The 21,625-nt window shown below is 50.7% G+C and overlaps 2 protein-coding genes and 1 long non-coding RNA gene across 4 annotated transcripts; 1 reads left to right on the top strand and 2 right to left on the bottom strand.

Annotated features, from left to right (window-relative positions):
- Positions 1-1,784: 1,784 nt before the first annotated feature.
- IL22RA1 (interleukin 22 receptor subunit alpha 1) lies at positions 1,785-9,065 on the bottom strand. 2 transcript variants are annotated; one of them, XM_065697665.1, is made up of 7 exons: positions 8,127-9,065; positions 5,898-6,030; positions 4,931-5,112; positions 4,504-4,688; positions 3,912-4,047; positions 3,545-3,666; positions 1,785-3,266 (listed from the first exon to the last, which is right to left on the bottom strand). In XM_065697665.1, the coding sequence occupies exons 1-7, from the start codon at positions 8,167-8,169 to the stop codon at positions 2,250-2,252; spliced, it is 1,818 nt and encodes a 605-aa protein (XP_065553737.1). In that variant the 5' UTR covers positions 8,170-9,065; the 3' UTR covers positions 1,785-2,249. The 2 variants fall into 2 exon arrangements, with proteins under 2 accessions (XP_065553737.1, XP_065553738.1); XM_065697666.1 differs by lacking the exons at positions 4,931-5,112; positions 8,127-9,065 and having other exon boundaries at positions 5,898-6,001.
- Positions 9,066-10,188: 1,123 nt separating this feature from the next.
- Positions 10,189-16,144, top strand: LOC136023364 (uncharacterized). The gene is made up of 2 exons (XR_010616552.1): positions 10,189-10,280; positions 13,598-16,144. It is a non-coding gene; the product is annotated as an uncharacterized LOC136023364 (long non-coding RNA).
- Positions 10,846-15,838, bottom strand: IFNLR1 (interferon lambda receptor 1). Its single transcript, XM_065697669.1, has 7 exons — positions 15,648-15,838; positions 14,690-14,813; positions 14,271-14,452; positions 13,724-13,866; positions 13,080-13,236; positions 12,410-12,537; positions 10,846-12,224 (listed from the first exon to the last, which is right to left on the bottom strand). Exons 1-7 carry the CDS (start codon positions 15,703-15,705, stop codon positions 11,310-11,312), a joined length of 1,707 nt encoding a protein of 568 aa, XP_065553741.1. The 5' UTR covers positions 15,706-15,838; the 3' UTR covers positions 10,846-11,309.
- Positions 16,145-21,625: the final 5,481 nt, after the last annotated feature.

The following is a 21,625-nucleotide window of genomic DNA, read 5'->3' as shown; positions in this document are numbered from 1 at the left end:
CAATAACTCATCCATGATGGGAGCAGGAAGTTGGGAATATAGCTGTCAATCACCTCACATGCATTGTAAAAACCCGGTCCTAGGCTTTCTGTGCCTCGGTTCCCATCTCCCCTCCTGGACCATCAAGATGATACAGGCTGGATGTGATTGGACTGTGTGACAGGGGCTCTGCTGAGGGGCTTGAAAAGGCTTTTAAACAGAAAATGTATTTTCTAGCCATCTCTTCAAACGCTCTCCTAAGGCCCCCTTCCCTTTCACACTATGCTGCCCATACTAATCTGGTGCTGAGGTCCTGTTTCACAACAGGAGCCAAAATGTTGTCATTGTGGCATTTGATTATTCCCTGGGTAGCGTCCCTGGGAATGCTGTTGACACAAGATATGCAGCTCACAGGCAACTCTGACTAACGTAACTGGCATCACTGGCTTGTCCTGCAGCCGCTCCGGGGGGAGCTGGAGGGTGGAATGTTACCCGGGGGCTCACACCCCTTGGGAACAACACAGCTGGGCTCTGCGCCGGCATTGCTGGGTGCTGAGGGTTTGGTGCCGTAGTTCGGACGCAGTACATGAAACAGCTCAGATGACATTCCACAAAGCCTTTGATACTGAATGGTGTGAGGTAAAGCTGACACAATGGAAATGTCCTTCCAGTCGCTGCCCAGACCGTGCACATCCTCAGACCAGTCATACCCAGTGCCGGGGCAGCTCTTCACCACATCTGGCATTTTGACTGTTTGGCGTCATCAGCTTTGTTTGTTACCAGGCCTGGAGTCAGGAGCTGAACCTTTGCCTGTAAAGTTTCTAAGACTAATCCTGTAATGCTGGGTTGAGTCATCAGACCCCTTTCCTTCATAAGGCTATGGTTTATTTGCAAAACCCCTCCAAAACAAGTGGAATTTGGGCTTTAGCCTCAGCTCCTCTGGGCTGCGAGAACACCCAAGTGGCTCCTGGGGAGAGCGGGTGAGCTCTGCTCTGTCAGCCTTTCCCTGGCCAAGCCCTCCGAGCGAGTGGCTCCCATGCCACTCGCAGCCATGATCATTCCTACAGTTTCAGCTCTACAACGGCTGGCTTCAGACACTCACACTTTTTCAGCACCCCAGTGGAAATCAACAGGCTGAGCTGCGCTTTCCTCTTAATGGAACAGTTGCCTGCTCTGTCCCCCAGTAAATACCATTTCACTTGCTTTTGGTAAAGGTGCAGTGCTAAAGGAATTTGTCTCTCGGTTTACACTGGGTTTGGTTTATTCCAGCCCTGGAGGTGGGTGCGTTGGTAACAGGGACAGCGGAGGGCTCAGGCAATCCTTTGCCATGCAAAGGGAGCACGTTCCTCATGCACAATGTCAGTGAAGGGTGGGAGGAAGCAGCTCAAGACCTCCCTAGATTCCCTCACAGATTACTGAGTGCATTAACTGAGATTGGTGTGAATTACGATTGAGGGTTGAACCGAGAGTCATGTAAATCCCCACATTCCTGCCTCTGTGGGATGTGCTCCTGGCTGCTTTGTCCCTGGGGATTTTAAGGGAAAGTGTCTGTTTCAGGGAAAGAAAGGAGCAGCAGCTGAGAAATACATCCAGGCAGGGCCCAGACTGCACTGATCTGTGGCAGAGATGAGAATGGCTTTGTCTGCCCACAGGTGTTAATGGGCACAGCACATGGGACACAGAACTGCTGCACCAGGAGCTACTTGTACAGGATCAGTGGCTGCTTTAAAGGCAAAGTCCACTTCAGGGAAATAGCCTGTTGTTTTGTACAGATCATACATCCAAGGGGAGAACACCAACAGATATTTAATTCTTTTACTGTACCATGATGCATTTAATGCTTTTAGGTTTGCATATGTCTGCACCTGAATTCAAAGGATGGGTATGTCTTGGAGCTGGGTCCTTGGTGTTGGTAAAGAGCAAACACGGTTTCTGTTGTGAAGTTTGCTAATTCAGTAAACTGAATCTGGAATTTGAACTTGAATCTTAGCTCAGCTTTTAAAGTAGTCCAATTTATAATAAACTTGAAGAGTATGCTAGAAGTAAAGGCCTGTTATTTAAGTGCAAAGATAGAGTATTGCAGCGTGCCAAGAAGGATTTAAATCAGCAAAGGTATCCATCTCCACAACAGAACAGGGGGAACAGTCTGACAGCTCTGGGCCAGTAACACAGCCAAGGGGAGCTGTGTCTATGTGCATTGTGTGGCTTGCAGGGTGGGCTGCCGTTCCGTACAAGCAGAGTAATCTGGAATTCAGTATCATTAAGGCAGCCTAATAAAACTCCGTGTTTTCATCTTGATCCCACAGTACTTTTAAGTCCAGGTCTTTGAACAGCATCGTGAGAGGAGTGCCTCCGTCCCAGCCTGCAGCAGTGTCTTGGGACACAACGTTACCCAGTTTTGTGCAGCTGAGCTCCTTTGTTGCTGTTAATGTTTCCGTTTCTTGAGTCTCTGGGAGCTGCAGTTTATCTGCAGGATGTGAGAATGAACCTGGCAACAGCCACCGCTCCGGGGTGCTCTCTCCAGGGAAGCTGTTGCCAGCACTGACTGAGAAAAGGAGAGCTGCTGACAGAGGTGACAGCCGCTTGTCCTCTGGAGCACAGTCCGTGTCAGCTGTCACTGCAGGCAGTTCTGCTGTCTGTTTTCTGTAGCATCCTCCGTGTTCCAGCAAAGGCAGTGGCAGCTGGGATACAAGCACTTTCCTTCCCATCCCATCTATCTGCAGCAGCAGCTGCTGTGTTTGCTCAGGGCTCCCCTCTAAGAGAACTGTCTCCCCTGTGTCACTGCTGTCCCACAGTGCCAGCTTTGGTCCCTGTGCTTTGTAATTCCAATGGTCGTGGCTCTTGCCCAGCACCTGTGTTAGGAGCTTCCCACCAGCAGAACAATCTGGAGGGACTCCCTTCAGCATTTGGTCTGGCTGCACGTTCTCCTTGTCTGCATGGTCTGTGTTGTCGACACACACCCCATAGGTGAGGGGCAGGACTTTGCTGGATGTGGCAGTGGGAATGCTCTGCTGGTTTCCTTGAGGAGCGTAACCCATGGGAGCTGCAGTGGCCACACCGGGCAGCCGCGCAGGCAGCCGGAGCGTGGGCACATCCGGCTGCTGCCGATACGGAGTCTCTGGTGGATGGGAAGACCATGGTGGCTCTGGTGCTGTGTCCAAATGTTGGCTGATCTGTGGCAGCTGCGCTTCAGAGATCAGAAGTGAAGGTTTGGATAAATTAATGGGCTTTATAATATGCTCCACTGTCAGTGTAAGAGGCTGGAACGATGAAATCCCTCTGAAGTCCTGTTGACACAAATAGAAAGACATGAATGATTAACAAGAAGCTGTGATTCTTAGGAGTTTGCTTTAGATTCCGTAAGATTTTCTTTGGGGAAATATCAGTAAAAGCCAGGAACAGCCCCCAGGGATCTGCTCTGCTGGCAGAAGGATTCTGGTTTTTTTCCTGGGGAATGACCCTTCAGAGGAATACAGACCAGGCACCCTCCTTGGGCAGCAATGCTAAGTGCCTGCACAGCATCCCGGTGTTCCAGAGCTTTGCTGCAGTGCTTCAGAGCACTTACCAGAGACATGGGCTGTGCGCTCTGCTGCTTGACGTACTTGTAGATCCCCAGGCTAACGGCAGCAAACACTAGTCCAGTGCAGAGGGCAAGTGCCACGGAGCAGTACAGGAGCCACGTGTGGTCTGGTTAGTGGGGCAGAGAACAAGGAGGAAAGGTAGTTTCAGAGGGTTGGGTTAGGAAAACCAAGAGATGAGACGAGTGATGTTCTAGGTCTAGGCTCATAGGACTAGATTTTAAATTAGAGAAGTCAGTGTTGCTTCAGTATCTTTAGCAAGGCCATGTTATCTTAAACCAGCTGAAAATCAGTCCCTTTTGTGTATCCAGGGTCCCAGCTGGATTTTTAAGTTAGCAGAGTCAACAGCCTCACCTGCTAGTGTTTTAACCCAAAACACTTGAGATTTGCTGCTTCGCTGGAGGAGAGATAAATATACTGTTCCGTTGTAGTCGGTGTCTGGGTCCAAGTTGGAAACTTCAAATTCTTTGTTGTGCTCATTCTTTGTCCACTGTTTACAATAAAAGCAAATTCTGTATTTTAGAGCGATTAAATACCTACATTTTCTTCAAACCAGAGTGCAAAAATTCAGCCTCACACTTTGTGTACTAATAAGATGCTACAGGACTAGAATTCTCTATATACAGAATCCTAAACACATCACTTGCTTTCACCTGTTGCTATATTGAATTTTTACATTTGAGTTCCTTAAGACTTGCGCTGCTTCAGTGGTTCTTTGGTTTAGTCCCATATCCTGGGAATCTCCTGTTTCTTTTCCAGAATTTTAGAGGAATTCTGGAATCTTCTCTAGAATTTTAGACAAGTTCCTCTTGTCTACTGCGTGTCAAAGACTCCGACGCTTTCCCTTGCACATGAGAAACCCATTCATCACATGAAAGCTCTGAGAGTCTTACGTGAAATGTGGCATAGGAAAGTCGGTGGCTCATGGCCAGAGGTTGTGCTTTACCTTTTGGTGTGTCCTTTGGTTGAATATTGTTAAGTGATATTCCACAGCACCAAATTTGCTACAGACATCCTCTACGGTTAGCTGGCGCTCATCCTCGTCTCTCAGCGGAGTGTAGGGGGGGCGGATAAGGAACTTTATGGAGCGTTCATAAGGAATGTACTCCACTGCTGGTGCTCCAATAACAGCTAGAAAAGACAGAACAGGCAGCTGAAGTTAAAGCTGATATGTTACCAGATCATCTTGTGTGCATCTTAGACACCTCCTCGGGCTCACTGCCCATACCAGCCTCCTTCAGGCCTTCCCTCCCTTCCTAGCCAGCACGGAGTCCTGCATTACTGAAAGGAGAAGAAATGCTGTTCTGCCCATCAGCAAGACTTGGAATGAGCCCCTCACAAGCAGGATGACAGCTGTCGGCAGGGGTACGTACTCTCTTTCCTGGGTTCAAATCTTTCTGAGCGTACCCAGTTGGAGGAGCAGTGGTTCTGGGCAGTGGCCCTCACCCTGGCGTAGTAGTGCTCCGTGAAGTTTTCTGTTTCACGAGTGAGGTTGCAGAAGGGCTGTGTGATGCTCTGGCACTCGGGCTTGTTCAGCCAGGATTTTTCTCCATACCTTAGGACAAAAAAAGCTGTTAGTCAGTTTTGTACAAGAGAAGCAATTCAGCCCTCCTCTAGAATGACCCAAACAGGCTGTTCTGCCAACGCTTGGTGGTTCTTAAATTCATAGAATCATAGGATAGTTAGGGTTGGAAAGGACCTCAAGATCACCTAGTTCCAACCAAATTCATTATTGCAATCAGCAAGTGGCAGGGGATGGACAGGCAAAGGAACAGGGGAACCTCCCCTGGACTACAGCCTGTTCTGGCTGCTGGCTTGTGTGTGGCGATTGCCTCGAGGAAGTGCAGCTTGTTGCAAGGTATGCACGGGAGTGTCCTCCGAGTCAGTGGCTCTGGGGCTCTCTGCCCAGCTCTGACACTGGATGATTACGTGTGGGTTTGCTGCGGGGTTTGCAGACTGCCCCAAAGGACAAAGCTATTGCGCAGCACTGGTCTGGTTTCACTTAATTTTAGGGACTGAACTGGAGGAAGACATTTGCTGTTACAGTATTTACAGGAAACTGCAGGAGAGAGAGAAGGAAGTTGCTGAAGGCAAAGAGTAGCTCAGAAATGAAGTAGAGTTGGCAACCCAAGATGTGAAACTATTTGCTTAACCGGGCACCATCTACCAGTTTAAATAACCCTGTCTTGTACTGAGTTCTTGTCTGAGCAGAACCGTTTCCATAACAGTAAAACACATGGCAGGAACAGCAAAATCTGCTTTTCTTTCTCGGCCCTTCTCTCTCTGAGAACAGTGTCCCCAGGAACAACAGCACTTCAGAGAGAAGCAAACGTCACATACTGCTTATATTGGACATCAAATGTGGTGCCAGGGGGAATATCTGCTTCTGTTTCCCATGTCAGGATGTTCTCAAAGTTTGTAGAAGAAAATACTACGCGTTTCACACATGATGACCTCTCTGTAGTCACAATGCCTGCGGAGCAAAGAAACTAATGTTAAAATGTGTATTGTGACATCTCAGCCCTCAGCTGAATGTGGGCCTGGTGCTGCTCAGCCTCTTAGCCAACAGAAGTATAAGGCACAGCACCTCCAGTTTGGTAAAGGTGGGCTGCAGAGAGAAGCTTTAATGGGACAGGACTTGAGACCCTGCACACAGCACTGTAGGTACCTCAAAACCTCAGGAGTCAGAAAAAGAATCCTTGAGTTCCTTATCAGCTTTCTTTTAAAGCGATTAAATAGCTGGAAACCCAAGAACAGTAACCTGTTTTCAGGGCCAGATTCATGCCTGTGAACGCCTCTGCTTTCTGCCCTTACTCAGGGAAGTGACATGTTGCAATGAGTCTCACATCACTGAAGATGCGACTGCCGCTAACCTCCAGTTGCTCCTTGTTTGCTTGGATGGAGCCTGCCTGCACACAGCGATGTGCTAAGACCCAACGCTTGGACTCTGATCTGGGTGTGCCGGCGTGAAGGCAAACAACTCGCCCAGCTCCCAGCACGCGGAGCCCTGTGCCTCTTCCCTACGGAGGATGGGTCCTGGCTCTGGTGAGCAGAGATGTCACTTGCCCCTGACAAACACACCCCTGCTCTGAGCTGCCTCTGTAGAGCAGAATACCCCACCATCCACCTGCAGCAAACTGGCTCTGAGCAGGCACCGCAGACAAGTGTCCTAGAGACTTAGGGCTCTCTCCTGTCAGGAGAATGCCCAGTGCAGAAGTGTCTCAAGGCTCATTCTCAGGACCATCTAACTCGCAGAGTAACCTCCAGAATCTGTAAGCTGTTTGAATTTGAATTGCAGATGCATCCTCAAAGGGAAATACTTTGGACATTACTCAGCTCTTGGTCTGCAGTATCGATAAACACCTTGAACACGCCTGGGCTTCAGCCTGCCCTTGCTGAAGACAAACAATCCCATTGTGGTGGTGGTAAATGGGAGTGCTGATGAAATGAAAAATAACTCCAAATCAGTGAGCCCCCCCATGAAAAAGTGGTGTGGTAAGTAAGTAACAGCAGCACCATTTTACAGTTGGGAAAACTGAGAACCTGAATGGGGGTGACTTGGACAAGATCACATGGAGCAGTTGCGGTAGAGCAGGAACTAAAGCCCATCGGTTCCTGGATCCTCACTCCAAGCATTCCCTCCAGCTGCCTCTCTAAAGGTGGAGAGAATTAGGCAGAGCAGCATGGACCCAGTTCTCAGTCCTGTGTCCGGCATTTGGGAAGGGAAGCAACACTGAAATGGATTGCAGTCTGCTCTGGCTTTTCTCCTGACCTCATCTGCAGTTCAGCCCTTGCCACTGCTCATGGAAGACTCAGCACAGGATTCCTGGCAAGGCCGAAATGCAGCAGTCAGTCCAAAGCAGGTGGATTTCCCTGTCTGAGCTCCATGAAAACTGAGTCACCAATGCCCTCATTGTTTTCCCACATTTATCCATGCTAAAACACAGCTATGCAAAGCAGTTAACACAAGCACAGTCAAGTGCGGGCAGGGAAAACCCAGGATATTCCCCAGCATTAAGTCCCTCTGGTTTAGAAGTTTCGGAAGGTGCCTTCCCTCCAGTGCAAGATCACCAGCACAAGAGCAGATGATGGTAAGGTTTCTTGCTGTAAAGGTGGCATTTGGAAACACAGCAAGTTTATCCCTGATTCACCTGGAGTGAGTTTGCCACATGTGAAGTAGGCTTTTAGGGATCCATTGTTTGTATCTCTTTTGGAATTTGGCCTGTTCATTTGTGTCTCTGCCTAAGACTCATGGGGACTGATCCAAACCTCCCCAGGTCAGTGAATGTCCTTTACTCCTGCAGGATTTGGGGTGTAACATCAGTGGCAGACGCTTTGAAGTTAAGGAATCTTTTCTTCTCCCTATTAATCCTTGGAACACGGAGCACACCCACTGTACCTTCCAGATACTAAAAGGAGAGGAAGGCAGAAGAGAGCTTTTGAACAACCTCAGGCAACAGCTTGTTCTCCAGGTCTTGTTTCAGTAAGCACTACTGGGCTACTTCCCATGCTACAGGATCAAACTGAAACAACCATCGTCAGTGACAGAAAGGAGAAGTCAGGACTTACCGACCACTGAAAGTGCAGCTAAGACGATCAGGAACTTCTTCATGAATAGCTGTGTGAGCTGGGCTGGGGAGCAGGCAGCTGATCTGCGTGCAGGTGAATCACCTTCTACAGGAACCGATCTTGTGAGGCTGTGCTGGATTTGTTGCTCAGTAACAGGCTGCGGAGCTGCTGTCCTGCCTGCACGCACACCTGAGATCACCAGCTACAGATCTGTGCGCATGTGTGAGAGCACCCGAGAGTGACAAGAGGAGCACCTCTCCCTCCTGGGCGCACGCACCTCGCTGTACAAAGGTGCGCAGGCCAGAGGCTTAGAAAATCCCCAGCTTTTGAAAGAGAGCCAAGTGCTGTTTTGCTGATAGCTTCCTGCCCCAGCGCCCTCACGGAAGTTTCTCAGGTTTGGGGCTCGCTTTTCTGATCGGGTAACTTTGGCACACAAAACTCCAGACATTCAGCCTTAGTGCTGTGCTCCTTTGGTTGTAAACTGCTGGGAGCAAGCCCCCATGTGCTGAAGAAACACCCTCGAGTAACTTCTTAAAAGGAAGGTCAGAGGACCACTGGTTTTAAGCTCTCCCACTGTCCTCATCGCTCTCCTCAAGCCCGGAGGTTCTGTCACCTTCCTGCAGGAAGAGCCCGTGCTGCCTGTGGCTTTTCTCAGAGGCCGTTGTAGACCTACAGTCCGTTCTTGTGGCTGCTTACAAGACAAAGCTCTACCGAGTGTCATGAATGCTGTATGCTAAGAACCGTAGGGTTGTATGAAATCTAAACAAGAAAGAGATGCAGTTCCTTTTCCGTAGCAGGCTGAGTTTTACAGGGTGATAAGTGAAATTTTCAGGCTTTTCTCAGAGGACGGAGAGACGTTTCCTTCTTTGGTGAGAAGTGGAAGCTAATTGCCTGTCCCCACATATGGCTCTGGAACCACCAGATGTGTGTAACCTCCAAACAGCTGCTTCTGCTTCCCAGGATGGCTGAAGGGGGGAAAGCCTCACACGTGCAGCCCGCATTTGAGGCTTGGGGAACTCCTGTCACCACTGTATCTCCATTTTTATGGTATAGCTGTTCTTATGCCACAAACTGGGTTACCTCCTCCCTGGCTTACTTCTCTGGTTTACTCTTACCCTATGGTCATAACTGCCCCCTAAATGGGGAGGTCCTGTCCACAGTCCTCTGTTTTGCCTAGGATTAACTGGACCACTTCATGAAGATGAGGTTCCACCAAAGCAAATCCAATTGGATTGTCTTTTGGAGCACTGAGAATGTTCATATTGGGATTGCTTCAGCCCTAGAAAAGCTTTAACAGGAATACCCACCCTAAACCACAGAGGCCAGCTGTGCACTAAACAAATTCTGCTGTCACTGTTCCAGCCTTAAGGCCAAACATGGTAGAAATTACAACCCCTTCTGCTTACCTCTTCATCTCATGGAGTTTCTGTCCCTGAAGTTTCCTGCCTGCTCTGGGATTAATAGGGCTGCGCTCTTCCAGCCGTGCCACTGGTGCATAGCTGCCAGTTTGTCTTTCTCCTCTCACTTGGACAAATGCAGAGGCCTCACAGATTTATTAAACAGGACACATCTACCCACCAGCATGGCCAACATCTCCTTAGGTACAGTGCTTCGTCAGGATGTTCCTACTTGCTAAAAGGAGTTCCATTCTTTCCTTCCCTCCTGTCACTGCCTCATGCTTCTGCTGTGAAAGGAGCCAGGAGAGGGCAGAGGTGCAGCGCACCTGAGACTTCAGTTTTAAGACTGTAACTTAAAACTTTATTTCTGCCCGCTCTTCTCTACTTACTTTTCAAATAGCCCAGGATCCACCTCTCTGAATCTTTTGGTACCTGAACATCTCCAAGCGATCCCAGTGAAAGAAGGCATGGAGCAGCGGGATGCAGCCCATCTGGCCCCAGCCTTTCCTGCAGTTCCATCCTGACAAAACCTGGACAAGACAAAGAGCTGATCCTGGGCCCTGTTTGCAGAGCTGAGAAATGCCAAAATAATTTTGTAGAGGTTGCACAACTTCAGAGCTTCCTGTAACTCAAAGCCTGGAGGCTTTTCCTTGATTGCACAAGAAGATGGGTGGTGACGATGGATGATCTGTATCGTTCTAAAGGAGCTGGAGGGATTGCAGTGCAGGATGTACCCAGGACACTTTGTGAAGGACAGGTAAGAAAGAAAAGGAAAATTCTCGTTGATAAATCTTTTCTCCCACCTCCCCTTTTTATGTGACTTCAGGGCCTTCATTTGTACTTCTCCTTTCCCAACCCCTCCTACAACCCCTGCCTCTCTCTGCTTGTTCTCTGGATTCCCTGAGGATGTCAGCTTCAGTACCCACCCTCAACACCCTTCCCTCATCCAACTCCGAATACAGAGAATGGCTCTTGTGTGCCTCCCTCTTACTTTTAACCCTTTGCTTTTCTGCCTATCCTTTTACTGGAACGAAACGAGAGAGTTTGTTTCTGTGAGATGTGAAATCCACTGAAAAGGTTGGTACTGCTCGTGCAGGGGAGGCCTTGCCTCCCCTGTGCCTTTTGCTTGTGAACTTCTGATCAGATTCTTTGCTCAGAGAATTGGTCACAGTCCTGGGTTTCCAGTGACCCAGAGTGATCTGGCCAAAAAGTTCCTGGGATTCCATTCCCATTAGGAAGCCCATAATGGGCTCCTGATGTAAGTGGAATGTTTTTCAGGTGAGATGCCCTCAGCCTCTGTAGTTCTGGGAAACAGAAAACCACGCACACACAGAGTTAGGTACCAAAATGTTATTGCCTCTGCATCAAGCAGATCTCAGCCTTTCCACACCGCAGGGGAATTCCACCTTCGGAAAGTCTATCAGTGTAAACCCCACATAAATAAACACACACACACACACGTGTGCACACTTCTCACTGTGACTTTGCTCTCTTGAAACAGAGAGCACCTTGGGGAGGTGTCAGTGCGTGCTGCACCGCTGGCGGGCTCAGAGCCATCACACCTTACCACGGCTGAGTGGTACAGAGGGATGCTGAGCACCACTCGTTACCTAGCACCAAAAAGAACCCTTTTGTCTCCCTAAAGCCGTAAGCCTCGATAGGACAGACATCAGTAGAAACTCTGGGTGAATAAATACAATGTGTGTCCTTGCTCTTGTTTGGATATCCCTGCCTGGATACCCGGAGCTCTCCAGCGTCTGCCTCACTGCAGAGCTGCTGGGGCATTCTAGCTCCTTCCCATGTAATGTGTGTGCTCGTAGCCTTTGAATTTAAACTTCTGATCATATTTTTCCTCCATATTTGAAGTTTCAGATGCATCCCTGAGCACTGTGGGTGTTGGGGGTGTCCCCTCCATAAAGCTCTCGCTGTCACAGTCACTTGCAATGCCTTCATCTTCTGCCACCTGTAATGTCTGGAAGGAAATGAGCAGCTCCGTGCTGGGATCCACACTGAGCCAGGAGATCTCCCCTAGCTGGGCCTGCGGATCAGCTGCTGGTTGCTGGTAACACCCAGGGAAATGATGACCCTGCCTGTGCACGCAGTGCTCAGTGCCTGGGAGGCTGAAACAAGTGCCCTTCATCAGTGTTTGCAGAGGAGCCATTCCCAGGCATTCATCCCTGGCTGTGTCCTGCTGCCCCTGTTCCCTGGGACCTGGGAATCTCACATCAGTGAGCGATATTCTTCCCAAAGAGGAGCCGTGAGAAAGGGACACCCTCTCATTCCCCTGGGATCCTGCGGTGTCCACCTCATTCTTTCCTATTGGAAAGAAAGAGAAACCCAAGGTACTTAGGTCGAGCAGAGATTCACTGTCCACGGAGAGGCCTCTAGATCTGGAGTCCAAGCTAGATTCCCCCTGAGCTGTTCTGGATGCTTGACAGTTGAGATGTCTGTTTGGAAACTTCATTTCAGTATATGGAGTGAAAGTACTGCTGTCTTCTTCCTCCTCCTCTTTCTCCAGTGATGATGATGATGATGATGTTAGGAAAGAAGCCACCCATGGTAGGTTGTTTCTTGCTAAAGTGTTGTTTGTCTTCCTTTGTGATACTGGCTTCTCGGTGCAGATGAGACAGTCCCTGAAGAATTCCTCTTTACTGAGCTCAAAGTGGCAGGCTGCTCCAGCAGCTTTTAACTGAGAGAAATCCTACCAGGGGAAAGAAACAAGACACACAGATAGCGAGTTAGTGATGGCTTTTACAGAAAACTTTGGATAGAGGAAAGCTTACAACGGGACTAATGAGCACAAACTGGGAAGTGCGGAACTCCCAGTTACCCTCTGACAGTCAGTGAGACCCGGACTCAGGAGGGGACCTGCCAGTTGGGCCATACCAGAGTGTGAGGCATCTTCTTCCCCTTAACGTCGTGCATCAGCATGCAGGTGATGAAGGCACTTGTCAGAAAGATGGGGAGGACAAACACAGGGATGGTGGCAGAAAATGGGAACTTCCATTCCACTGCTGAAAAAGACAAAAATGACGTCCTGCTGACGGTATCTTTTATAGTAACAGCGGGCTCTATACTCAGCTTTGCTTTCCAAAATCTGAATGATTTTGTCTTTTCAAAATCTCAATGATTTTTAGGCTCAAGGTCTGTCTTCTACAGATGCAGAAAGGGGAAAAGAGAGTTGTCTAAGATGAGATTTAAGTGAGAGCCACAGCCACAAAGGAATGGTGATCCCAGCAGTGCCTTACTTGGCACTGTGAAAAATGAGGCTTTATTCACATATATTTCAGGATAAATTTGAGTATTCCTGAGATTTCAGCTCACCTTGAGCCTCACTCAAGGGCAATATTTCAGGATTATCAGAAGATATTTCAGGGTTTGATTACTGTAATGCAAATGTTTCTACCAAAAGCAGGCACCTTACACTAGAAGCTCTGGTCAGGCAATTTCACAAGAAGCCCATTTTTTTCAGCTGAAAGACTAATTTGGGTGGAAATCTTTGCCTTCAATGTACCATTTGATGTCTCACCGCATCCTGTCCTCAGCAGGGCCATACCTTTGTGGTTCAGCAGCACACACACTGGTCGGGAGAATTCGCTGTGCTTGAAGTCGATGTTCTGGAAGGAAGATCTGGCACTTAAGCAGTAGTTGCCTCTAAGGGCAGTGGCATCGATGCTCACCGTGTTCTTCCTAAAGATGCCTTCATACTGCTTCTGCTCAGAAACACAAAGAGCAGGGGGTTGGATAATTGATTCTTTCATCATTTGGGTGGTGGTTCGCTACCTTTTTAGCCCTCATTGTGTGTGTGGCTCAGTGGTTGGAAAGTGCCTGGAGAGGCACTTATGTCTTGATTGCTGTTTGTAGCAAGCATCTCCCTAGGGCATAGGGATTCCAGGGTGGGATTTCCAGCTGGTGCTGGGCTGTTCTGCCATGGCATGCTGTTAGTGGTACCCAAACTCCACTATTGCCCTGTTATACTGATTGTAGTGCAGCCTCCCCATCACATCTTTCTGACAAAAACAGGGAACTACCAATAAAATAAGGATGCTCACACACATCTACTTTTCTTCTCAGGCTTTGGTTTCATTCTGGTTTGGCCATTTCATTTTCTTCAGTCCCTCCCTGCCCAGAAATGTGAAGCTATTTCAGTTCAAGCTGGTCATCATTCCTCTAGTTCATCTACGTGCCACTTTTACTGACCTTGTCATCAGATCCAGCTTCCCAGAGGTTCAAGTCATACATCCAAGAGATGCTCTCCACACAGGTGGCCAAAGGGAAGGAGGCGTTCACATGGATTTTGTTCTCCTTGACATTCACATGTAGCACCGGGGGAGCCAGTTCCACTGTAATGGAGTGACCAGACATAAGAAGAGTGTTTGCTTGTGCCCTGCTTCACAGAAGTAACACTTTTCTGTGACTGATCTGCACTTCTTACTCCTATCTTGTGATAGACATGAAGGATGGAGGAAGGCAAGGGAATACCTCTGTTTTATCTATCATATCCCCTCTGCTTTGTGAAGAGCTGGAAGCCTGTTTGTTCACCTGGGGCACTGATGAACAAGTCCTGCCACTTGCTACAAGACTGATTTTCAAATGATCCTGGCTCATTGTCTGTGCTCACTCAAATCTCTGCTGTTCCTAAGGCAGCTTGGTACTGTCTCCGTGGTGTGGGGTCTCCTCATCTGCTCACGCCAGCACTGTTTTGGGGATCCAGCTTCATCCAGGCTGGAGCCTGGCAGACACTCACCATCCAAATAGTATTCCTTGAATTGGGATTCTGCCCATGGTGACCGCAGTTGTCCAGAAACAGCTTTTACTCGAGCCCGGACTTTAACAAACAAGCTTGGCAGCACACAGGTCAGATTGCAAGAGGTTCTGTGGATATTTTTGCAATGAGGAACCTTCATCCATTTGTCCAGGCGCTCCTGGCTAAAGGAAGAGACAAGCATACCATAATATTAGACGTGTTGCTGTAAAGCAGAAGGGAGAGGGTTGAAGGATGGGTGCCAAATCTTGCTCAGAGCTTGGAGCACTTTCCAGATGGGTAAGGACTGGGTCTGGGGAAAGGATGCAGCCAGGTCAGTGGTCATCATGACAGGGATAATACGCATGTGAGGTGTTGGCTGGTGCCGTGCCTGCCCTCGGACAGCCTCTGTAAGCACTTACCTTTCATACCGCACAGTGTACGTCACGTCGGGTGGAGACCCCTCTCCTGGAGCCCAGGTTAAAATCATGTCAAAATCCTTCGACAGCAGCGTAACGTTTTGAGGAGGGGGGAGTTGACCACGACCTGATCGAAAGGGAAAATTACATGAAGGATTTAAAATATCCTTGGGGATGGGGAGTATCACCTGGGCTTGACCAAGGGGGTTTCATTCATGACTGGAAGTTGTGGAAACAGGTACGTGTTTCATGTAGTCCCGTCTTCCTCATCTCTTCTCAAACATCTTCAGCTCAACAGCTTTTAGAATTAGCATCCACGTTTGTGTGAACCATCCTGCTCTGTCATTTGGACTGGCTTCCCCAGTGTCTCGCTGGATTTCACTGTGACCTGTTTTCAACCCCCAGATGTCAACCTGCCTCCCAGCCCCAGGTAAGGCGGACACTGGGGCTCTGCTCCTTCAATCCCAGTTCCTTGAAGGCAGATCCTACCCTGAACACCTGGGATGCAGCACTGCACGCTTCCCACTTGGGCTTCCCTGGCACCTTTTGTTTCCGGTAGATCAGAGTCACAGAATGGTTTGGGTTGGAAAGGACCTTAAGATCATCCAGTTCCAACCCCCTGCCATGGGCAGGGACACCTCGCACTAAACCATGGCACCCAAGGCTCTGTCCACCCTGGCCCTGAACACTGCCAGGGATGGAGCATTTTCCACTTCTCTGGGCAGCCTGTGCCAGCGCCTCAGCACCCTCATAGTAAAGATGAGTGCATACATCGCTCGCCTTCAAAAGACACGTTCCATAGACAGGTTTTAAATTGCTGTTTCTTTACAGGGGAACATTTCACTTGACGTGAATCATTCCCATTTGAACTGCTTAAAGTTTACCTGTAAGTGCCTTCCCTCCCACGAGCAGAGCCCCAGAGCACAGCGCAGTGACCGTAACAGCGGCGGCTGTACTGTACCTCTCGCCTGGCGCAGGACGCACAGTGCCAGCAGCATTCCGACTCCCCAGGTGGACATGCCGAAGCAGAACTTTCCCGCTTGTCATAGATTTCCTTTCTTGCTACGTTTTCATCATGTTGTTTTCTGGTATCAAGCTGTACGGGTTACGGAGGAGCAGCGGTGAATGCAGTGCGCTGCATCCTCACTTCCTGGTCCGGCTCAGAGGCAGCACCCCCCCGGAACCGGGAGAGGAGTGATGCGAGGTGTGGGAGTGCTGTCGGTGAGAGGGAAACGTAAAGATTGCAGCACTACGCCCTCCAGTGTAACCCTGGTCCCAGGCTACGTGTGGAAGGAACGCTTGGAGCAGCGCGGGCCTTATCTGGTGGGGCACCTCATCAGAAAATGGACCTTTGGAATGTACCTGTGTGGCTGTGAAATATGAATACAAATCAAATAAGGTTTTACTGCATGAGGTATCTAATAATAGCCTAGCAGGAATAAAAGCAATCATCCATCAGTAGCGTGTGAGATTATGATTGATAGTCTGGTGTTTACAAGAGATCAAGGATTTTCTCTTCATTCATGTTAGCAGGTTAAGAATGTTTCTCAGGAGTTAGGGAATTACTTTACAGATGGGGAAGTGAAGTGCATGGGGACAGTGATCTGCCCCTAAAGCGTGGGCAAAAGAAAGGACTTGTGTCCTTCTGATAAACCCTTGGGCTCTGTGAGTGCTGGTGCTGCAATTCCTTTATCCCTCGCTTGCCACTTATCAGTTGTTAGCCATGAACCCCCAAACCCCAGCCAAAAGCAGGACTGGTAGCCAGGACTGTACCAACACATGGATTGTTCTTGGTCCCTGCGTGGCCTCATTGGGGAGCACATTGGCTGCTGGCCTCGGCAGCTGTGGAACCTGGAGGTGGTTGTGGTTGCAGCACATGGTACCTTCAGCTCCAGAGCTCTCCTGGGGCAAAGCTCAGTTTCGAAGTTGGCACGGGGTGTTACAGCCTGACTGGCGTGCCTGGGGTACCGGTTGTGCCGAGCACAGCGAGAGGACAAACAGCCCATCGGTTGTGCTCTTTGGTTGGCACATCAGCTCCTGCTGTGCCCCCCACAGTCACCTCCGGGCCTGTGCCAATAGGAAGAGGAATGGGAGAGGGACACAGAAGGTCACACCAGCACAGGGAAAAGGGGTGTCTTCCCAAGACAGAACACCCCTCCCTCCCCGGCAGACGGCCCTGTGCTGCACTGGTCAATGTCAGGTTCTGGGTACTGAGTGGCAGAAGAGGTGATTGAGCTGGGTTGAGTTGGCAAAAGCTGGTATCTTTGTCACAGTGGTATCGGATGAACGTGGTGTGACTCAGCGGGAGAAGACATGGTGACAAATTCCTTCAGTCACAGCTTTCTCCAGAAATCTCCATTTCTTCTTACCATGGGCTTCTGTGCCCAGCACATTTCTTGCTCCTTGGCTGGTTTGCTGCCTCTGTTTTACTTCTGTCAAGTTTCTCTCCCTCATGCAAAGAGAACTAATAACTCTTTATAAGGAAAAAACAGTGCTAAGGGTCTGGAGGGCTGCAGGTCTGTTCCCTTTAGCATCCAGACTGCAGAGCTGGTGCCAGCACAGGGCTCTTATGCTTCCTGAACCAAGTAGGAAGCAAGCCAAGGGCAGACCTCACCGAGATCTTGCTGAAGCCCTCGGGCAGCTTCCCTTGAAGGCGCTGTGTGATGTTCAGTGAGCACTTGCGAGGGGTCAGTCTCACCGCACTGTTCTCTCCTGTGGAACATCTGCCCTGCAGTCTGGGCTGCACCGCCCGCTGTGCCCACGCTCCTCCGCCTAGAGCCTCACCGAGGACCGGCCCCGGGACACACGAGTGTCGGGGGGAGGCCACGAGGTGTCGCTGCCTGGCAGACAAAGCACGGGTTCCTCCGGCGATGGGCTCTTGGGGAGACCTGCTTAAACCTCGGCAAGCTCCGCCGCAGCTCCTGCGCCCTCTGCGTCGCCTCCTGCCCTCCTGGGCACTGCTTCTGCCCGCAGGAGCGCTTCCGACAGCATCCGCCCGTGGCAGGCCCGGCGTTCGTGTTGCGCGCACCGTTTGCGCTCCTGCCCGGGCAGCCCGGGGCGCCGCGGGTCGCTGTGTGCGATGGGCTGGGAGCAGGGCTGCCCCTGGGCGCGCTGCAGGGACCGGAGGGTTGCAGCAGGATGCTTGGTGCTGCAGAGGGCTGGGCTCGGTGTCGCTGCCCATCGCTGCCGCTGTGCCTGTGTGCTCCCCTCCTTTACTCATATGCAGCATAAATGCTTTGGGATGGGTTTGCCACAGTGCCTCATCTGTGGGTCCGTCTGCCACAGTAGCGATGTACCTGGGGAAGTCTCGATATCCCACCTCTCCACACGCAAGGGGTGATTCAGCCTGTCCTGAGGCAGACTGAGTGACACCTTCCATTCTCGAGGAGGGGCCCTGCAGGAAATGGAGTCTTCCTCTTGGGAGGCAGGCACCGTTCGGGCTGGGGTGTGATTTTATGAAACCTTTGGAGGCAGCAGGCAGCACCAGGTGTTGTCATCCCAGCTCCTTCCTTCCGCTCTCGCCCACCCGGGCAGTTGTTCTGCAGATCTGTGTGTGATGCATCCGGTGAGCTTTGGAGAGTGACTGATCCCACCGAGAGCAAACCCACACGTGAAACAGCTGACCAGGGCATCCCTGATATGAATGGCACATTGCCCGTGTGCTCTTACACTAATGTCAGCACCAGGTTGTGTGAGGGGCTGGCCGAGTGTTTCCAGTTTCTTAAAACATGAAGAGGCCTATTTTTGCTTCTCTCTGAAATGTTGAGAGCTCTTCATTCTCGAATTGAACAAGATGATGCAGTTGGAGGAGGTTTCTGTTGAAACAGGGGAAGTTTCAGCTCAGCATGTTCTGGGAAGAGCATCTTCAATTCCTGTAGGACAAAGCTCATTCTCCTCGTGGCTCTCACAACCCTGTGCGGGTGGGATTGCTCAGCCTAAGGGAATGGGAACGCTGCAGGCGGGCACAGGAGGTGGCACTTGTCACGGACATTCTCAACACTGAAAGTCTTTGGGAATGAGAGTGACATCTCCCAGTAGTTGTCACTGGATGACGGGGGAAACTTCTTAAAGGAATGTGATCCGGATTGATAGTGCTCAGCATTGAGCATCCAGGCCTCTGAGTGTTTGGGCTTGGGGGAAGTTACTTTGGAAGGTTTAGGGAAGGAAGTGGGGGAAAAGATGGGATGAGCCAAGACCAAAACGCTGTTGAGAATGAAGAGGTTAAAAGAGCTGCAGAGCTGGGCAATGCCAGATGGTAAAATAAAATGCAGCAGTGTCCCCTTGACCCAGACAGGCATCTGGGCAGCCTGTCACCGGGAGAAGGAGAAGAGAATGGGCTTGATTTGTTTTTAAAACCGGGTCTGAAAAGACTTGAAATGAAAAGCAAAAACAAAACCATAAAATATTCCCTGTACGAGTGCTGTGAATCATTTCATATCCTTTATGTTCTCTGCTGGGGCAGGGTTTTTAAAGGAACTTGGGCTTTGGCTGTACACAGCCACTGTAGCTGACACAGTTCTGATAGAGGGGTCGTGATTTGGAGGTGATACGCACAGGCTGCTCCTGATGGTAAGGAGGACACAGCAATCCCATACAGACACTGCACCCCGTAGGTGATTGTACGTGTGTCATGGTTTCATTACACCATCATACTCTAGCAGGTTTTAGGGGTGGTCAGACAAGGCTTGAGGAGCTGCCAAGGAGAGCACAGCGTTTCCCGGCCCTTTCAGACCTGCACAAGCAGCATGTAGTGCCAGGGAAAGGACTCTCCTCTATGAGCCTCGTTACTGCTAATATGGCATGCTGGTACCCAGAAGGGACAACCTTCCCCTTATCTCCTCCCCTGTAGTAGTGATTCAGCTCATCCTGCACCATGCCTTGCTGCTTTAGTGCTCAGCAAGGGCAAATCTTCAGAGATTTGGGGTTTTCCTCAGCAAGAGAAGCCCCTGCTGAGCGAGACACAAACCCGGCACTCAGGGACTGAAATCCTTTCCGCCAGCAGGTTTCACTTCCCTCACAGCAAGTGCATGAGGAGAGGAATCTTTTATGGGATGTCTGTGGGATGCGGGGAGGGCCTTGCCCCTTCTGCAGGTCACTGCAGCCGCAGCGGCATTTTTCCCTTCCCTGTGACCTGCTGTTTGTGTGCAGCTCTGCGCACTCACGCAGACCTCAGCTAAAGTCCGAACTACAACCAAGTGGACACAGCTGGGACCCCCCTCCCTTGAGCTGCCCTGAGCCATGGGGCAGATGCATGGGGCAGTTCTGATCGACGGGTGGGCTCATTCCCATTGCCCATTGCTCCTCTGGCTCTTCCTGACGCCTGTCCCTTCCCCTGCACGGTGCCTTTTATTCATGCTGAAAGCAGTTAGGGAGCTTGCCTGGACATGCAGGAACGGCGAAACTCCGGAGCGCACGGAGTAAAACATGTGCTAGCCCACAAGGTGCAGATACAACAACACGGGAATGTCCTGGGGGCACCGTGCCTCCCGAAACCCCCGGCTCTCACCGATCAGCGTGGGAAAAGCGGTGGGGACCCTGCATGTTCCAACAGAGAGAGCCACTTGGTTCTAGCAACCTGTCTGTAGGACTCCCTGAGCCAAACTGTGCTCTCGGGGGTCACCCCGCAGGCCTCAGAGCGTATCCCACTTCCCTACTGTGGGCCATAGTGTCACCCTGCCTTGGCTCAGGGCTGTGGGATGCCGGTACCCTGGCCCTGGCTGTGAAACTCCCCTGCATGGCAGGAGGACGCAGGGATCCCTGCGCACCGCTTACAGGCAGGGAATAAATTCTGTCTTGTGTGGATTTCACCCAATAGTATTGAGTGTACATGCTGGGGAGGAGGAGAACAGCGCAGGGAAGCCGTGTGTGTTCTGTATCTGCGATTTGAACAGCGTCAGGAGAAGGTGGGGTGTCTGCAGCGGTGGGTGTGCAGGCACAGCCAGAGGTGGATTTCCTTGGCCAGGCTGCACCAAGCGATTCCCCCACAACCACCCGTGGCAGCAGGTTCCTGGTGGGCTGGGTCGTCGCTGTTTGAATGTTTGTGATGTTTTGCATCGCAACATTTGGATGCCAAAGCTCTACGGTGCTGTAAAAGTTAATTAGCCAGATAACTAATTAAAGACTTCTCCCTTTTATTGTTGCCAGCTTGCAATTCAGAAAGGGGCTTGTGTCAAAGTAAATCCAGCAACACACCCCGGTGAAAGAAGTGATAAACCATTCAGGGTCCAGTTAACCATTCCGGGGCCTGGTGTGGAAAAATCCCATCCCTGTCACTGGGAAGGTCCCAGTGACACCAGCAGCACCAGCACAGCTCACCCGGCTTTGGCTGCCTCTCCAGAAGGGCTCCTGCTGCGGAGGCAGGGTCACAGCCTGGCACGGAGTGTGGGGAACAGGGTTTGTAGGTGCCAACGAGAACCTGGTGTTCGCTACGGTGTTGGCAGAGTCCCCATGAGGGTGATGTGGCCTTGGGGACCTGGTTTGGTCTCCCTGGAAAAGGGATTCACCAGCGTTTGTGGGACTTTGAGCTGTGTGGGGATGCACAGGAGGCTGGAACGCAGCCTGGTGAAACAAGCTCTGCAGTGCTCAGGGAGGGTCCCTGTCTGTCAGCGGGTCTCACTGGAAGGGAGGAAGATCTCGCTGGACACGCAGACATTGGTGGTCTCCAAGGGGACCGCTTTTCTCTGGGTCACCGCATAGATTTGTAAAATTAAAGCCCTAACTCGTCAGCAGAACACGTCCTCATTCACCTGCACCAGCAGGGCCAGCGGTGTCAGTGCCATCCCCTCGCTGCAGCAGCATCCTGGGGTCCTTCTGTCTCTAGGGGATGCGCAAGGAGAGGCTGGAGGGCAGAAGAGCAGAGCTGAGGTTCTGGCTCTGCCGCTCTGGCCCCCAGCCAGCAGACGTGTTCTGCACCGCGGTGGCAGCGGGCCCAGCGCTCCC

The sequence above is a fragment of the Lathamus discolor genome, chromosome 18 (assembly GCF_037157495.1).
Source record: "Lathamus discolor isolate bLatDis1 chromosome 18, bLatDis1.hap1, whole genome shotgun sequence".
Classification (NCBI taxonomy): Eukaryota; Metazoa; Chordata; class Aves; order Psittaciformes; family Psittacidae; genus Lathamus; species Lathamus discolor.
Note: the sequence above shows the minus strand (reverse complement) of the source record. Positions and strands in the feature narration are given on the sequence as shown.

Bases quoted from the DNA above. Each gene is read 5' to 3' on its own strand.
- IFNLR1 (XM_065697669.1), bottom strand. From the start codon at position 15,705: ATGTCCACCTGGGGAGTCGGAATGCTGCTGGCACTGTGCGTCCTGCGC. The intron at 14,814-15,647 runs GTACAGTACAGC...CCTTTCGATCAG, and splicing joins CGTCCTGCGCCAGGCGAGAG to GTCGTGGTCAACTCCCCCCT. The intron at 13,867-14,270 runs GTGAGTGTCTGC...ACTCCATTACAG, and splicing joins CAAGGAATACTATTTGGATG to TGGAACTGGCTCCCCCGGTG.
- IL22RA1 (XM_065697665.1), bottom strand. From the start codon at position 8,169: ATGAAGAAGTTCCTGATCGTCTTAGCTGCACTTTCAGTGGTCG. The intron at 3,667-3,911 runs GTGAGGCTGTTG...CCCACTAACCAG, and splicing joins TTGGGTTAAAACACTAGCAG to ACCACACGTGGCTCCTGTAC. The intron at 3,267-3,544 runs GTAAGTGCTCTG...TTGTGTCAACAG, and splicing joins GCGCACAGCCCATGTCTCTG to GACTTCAGAGGGATTTCATC.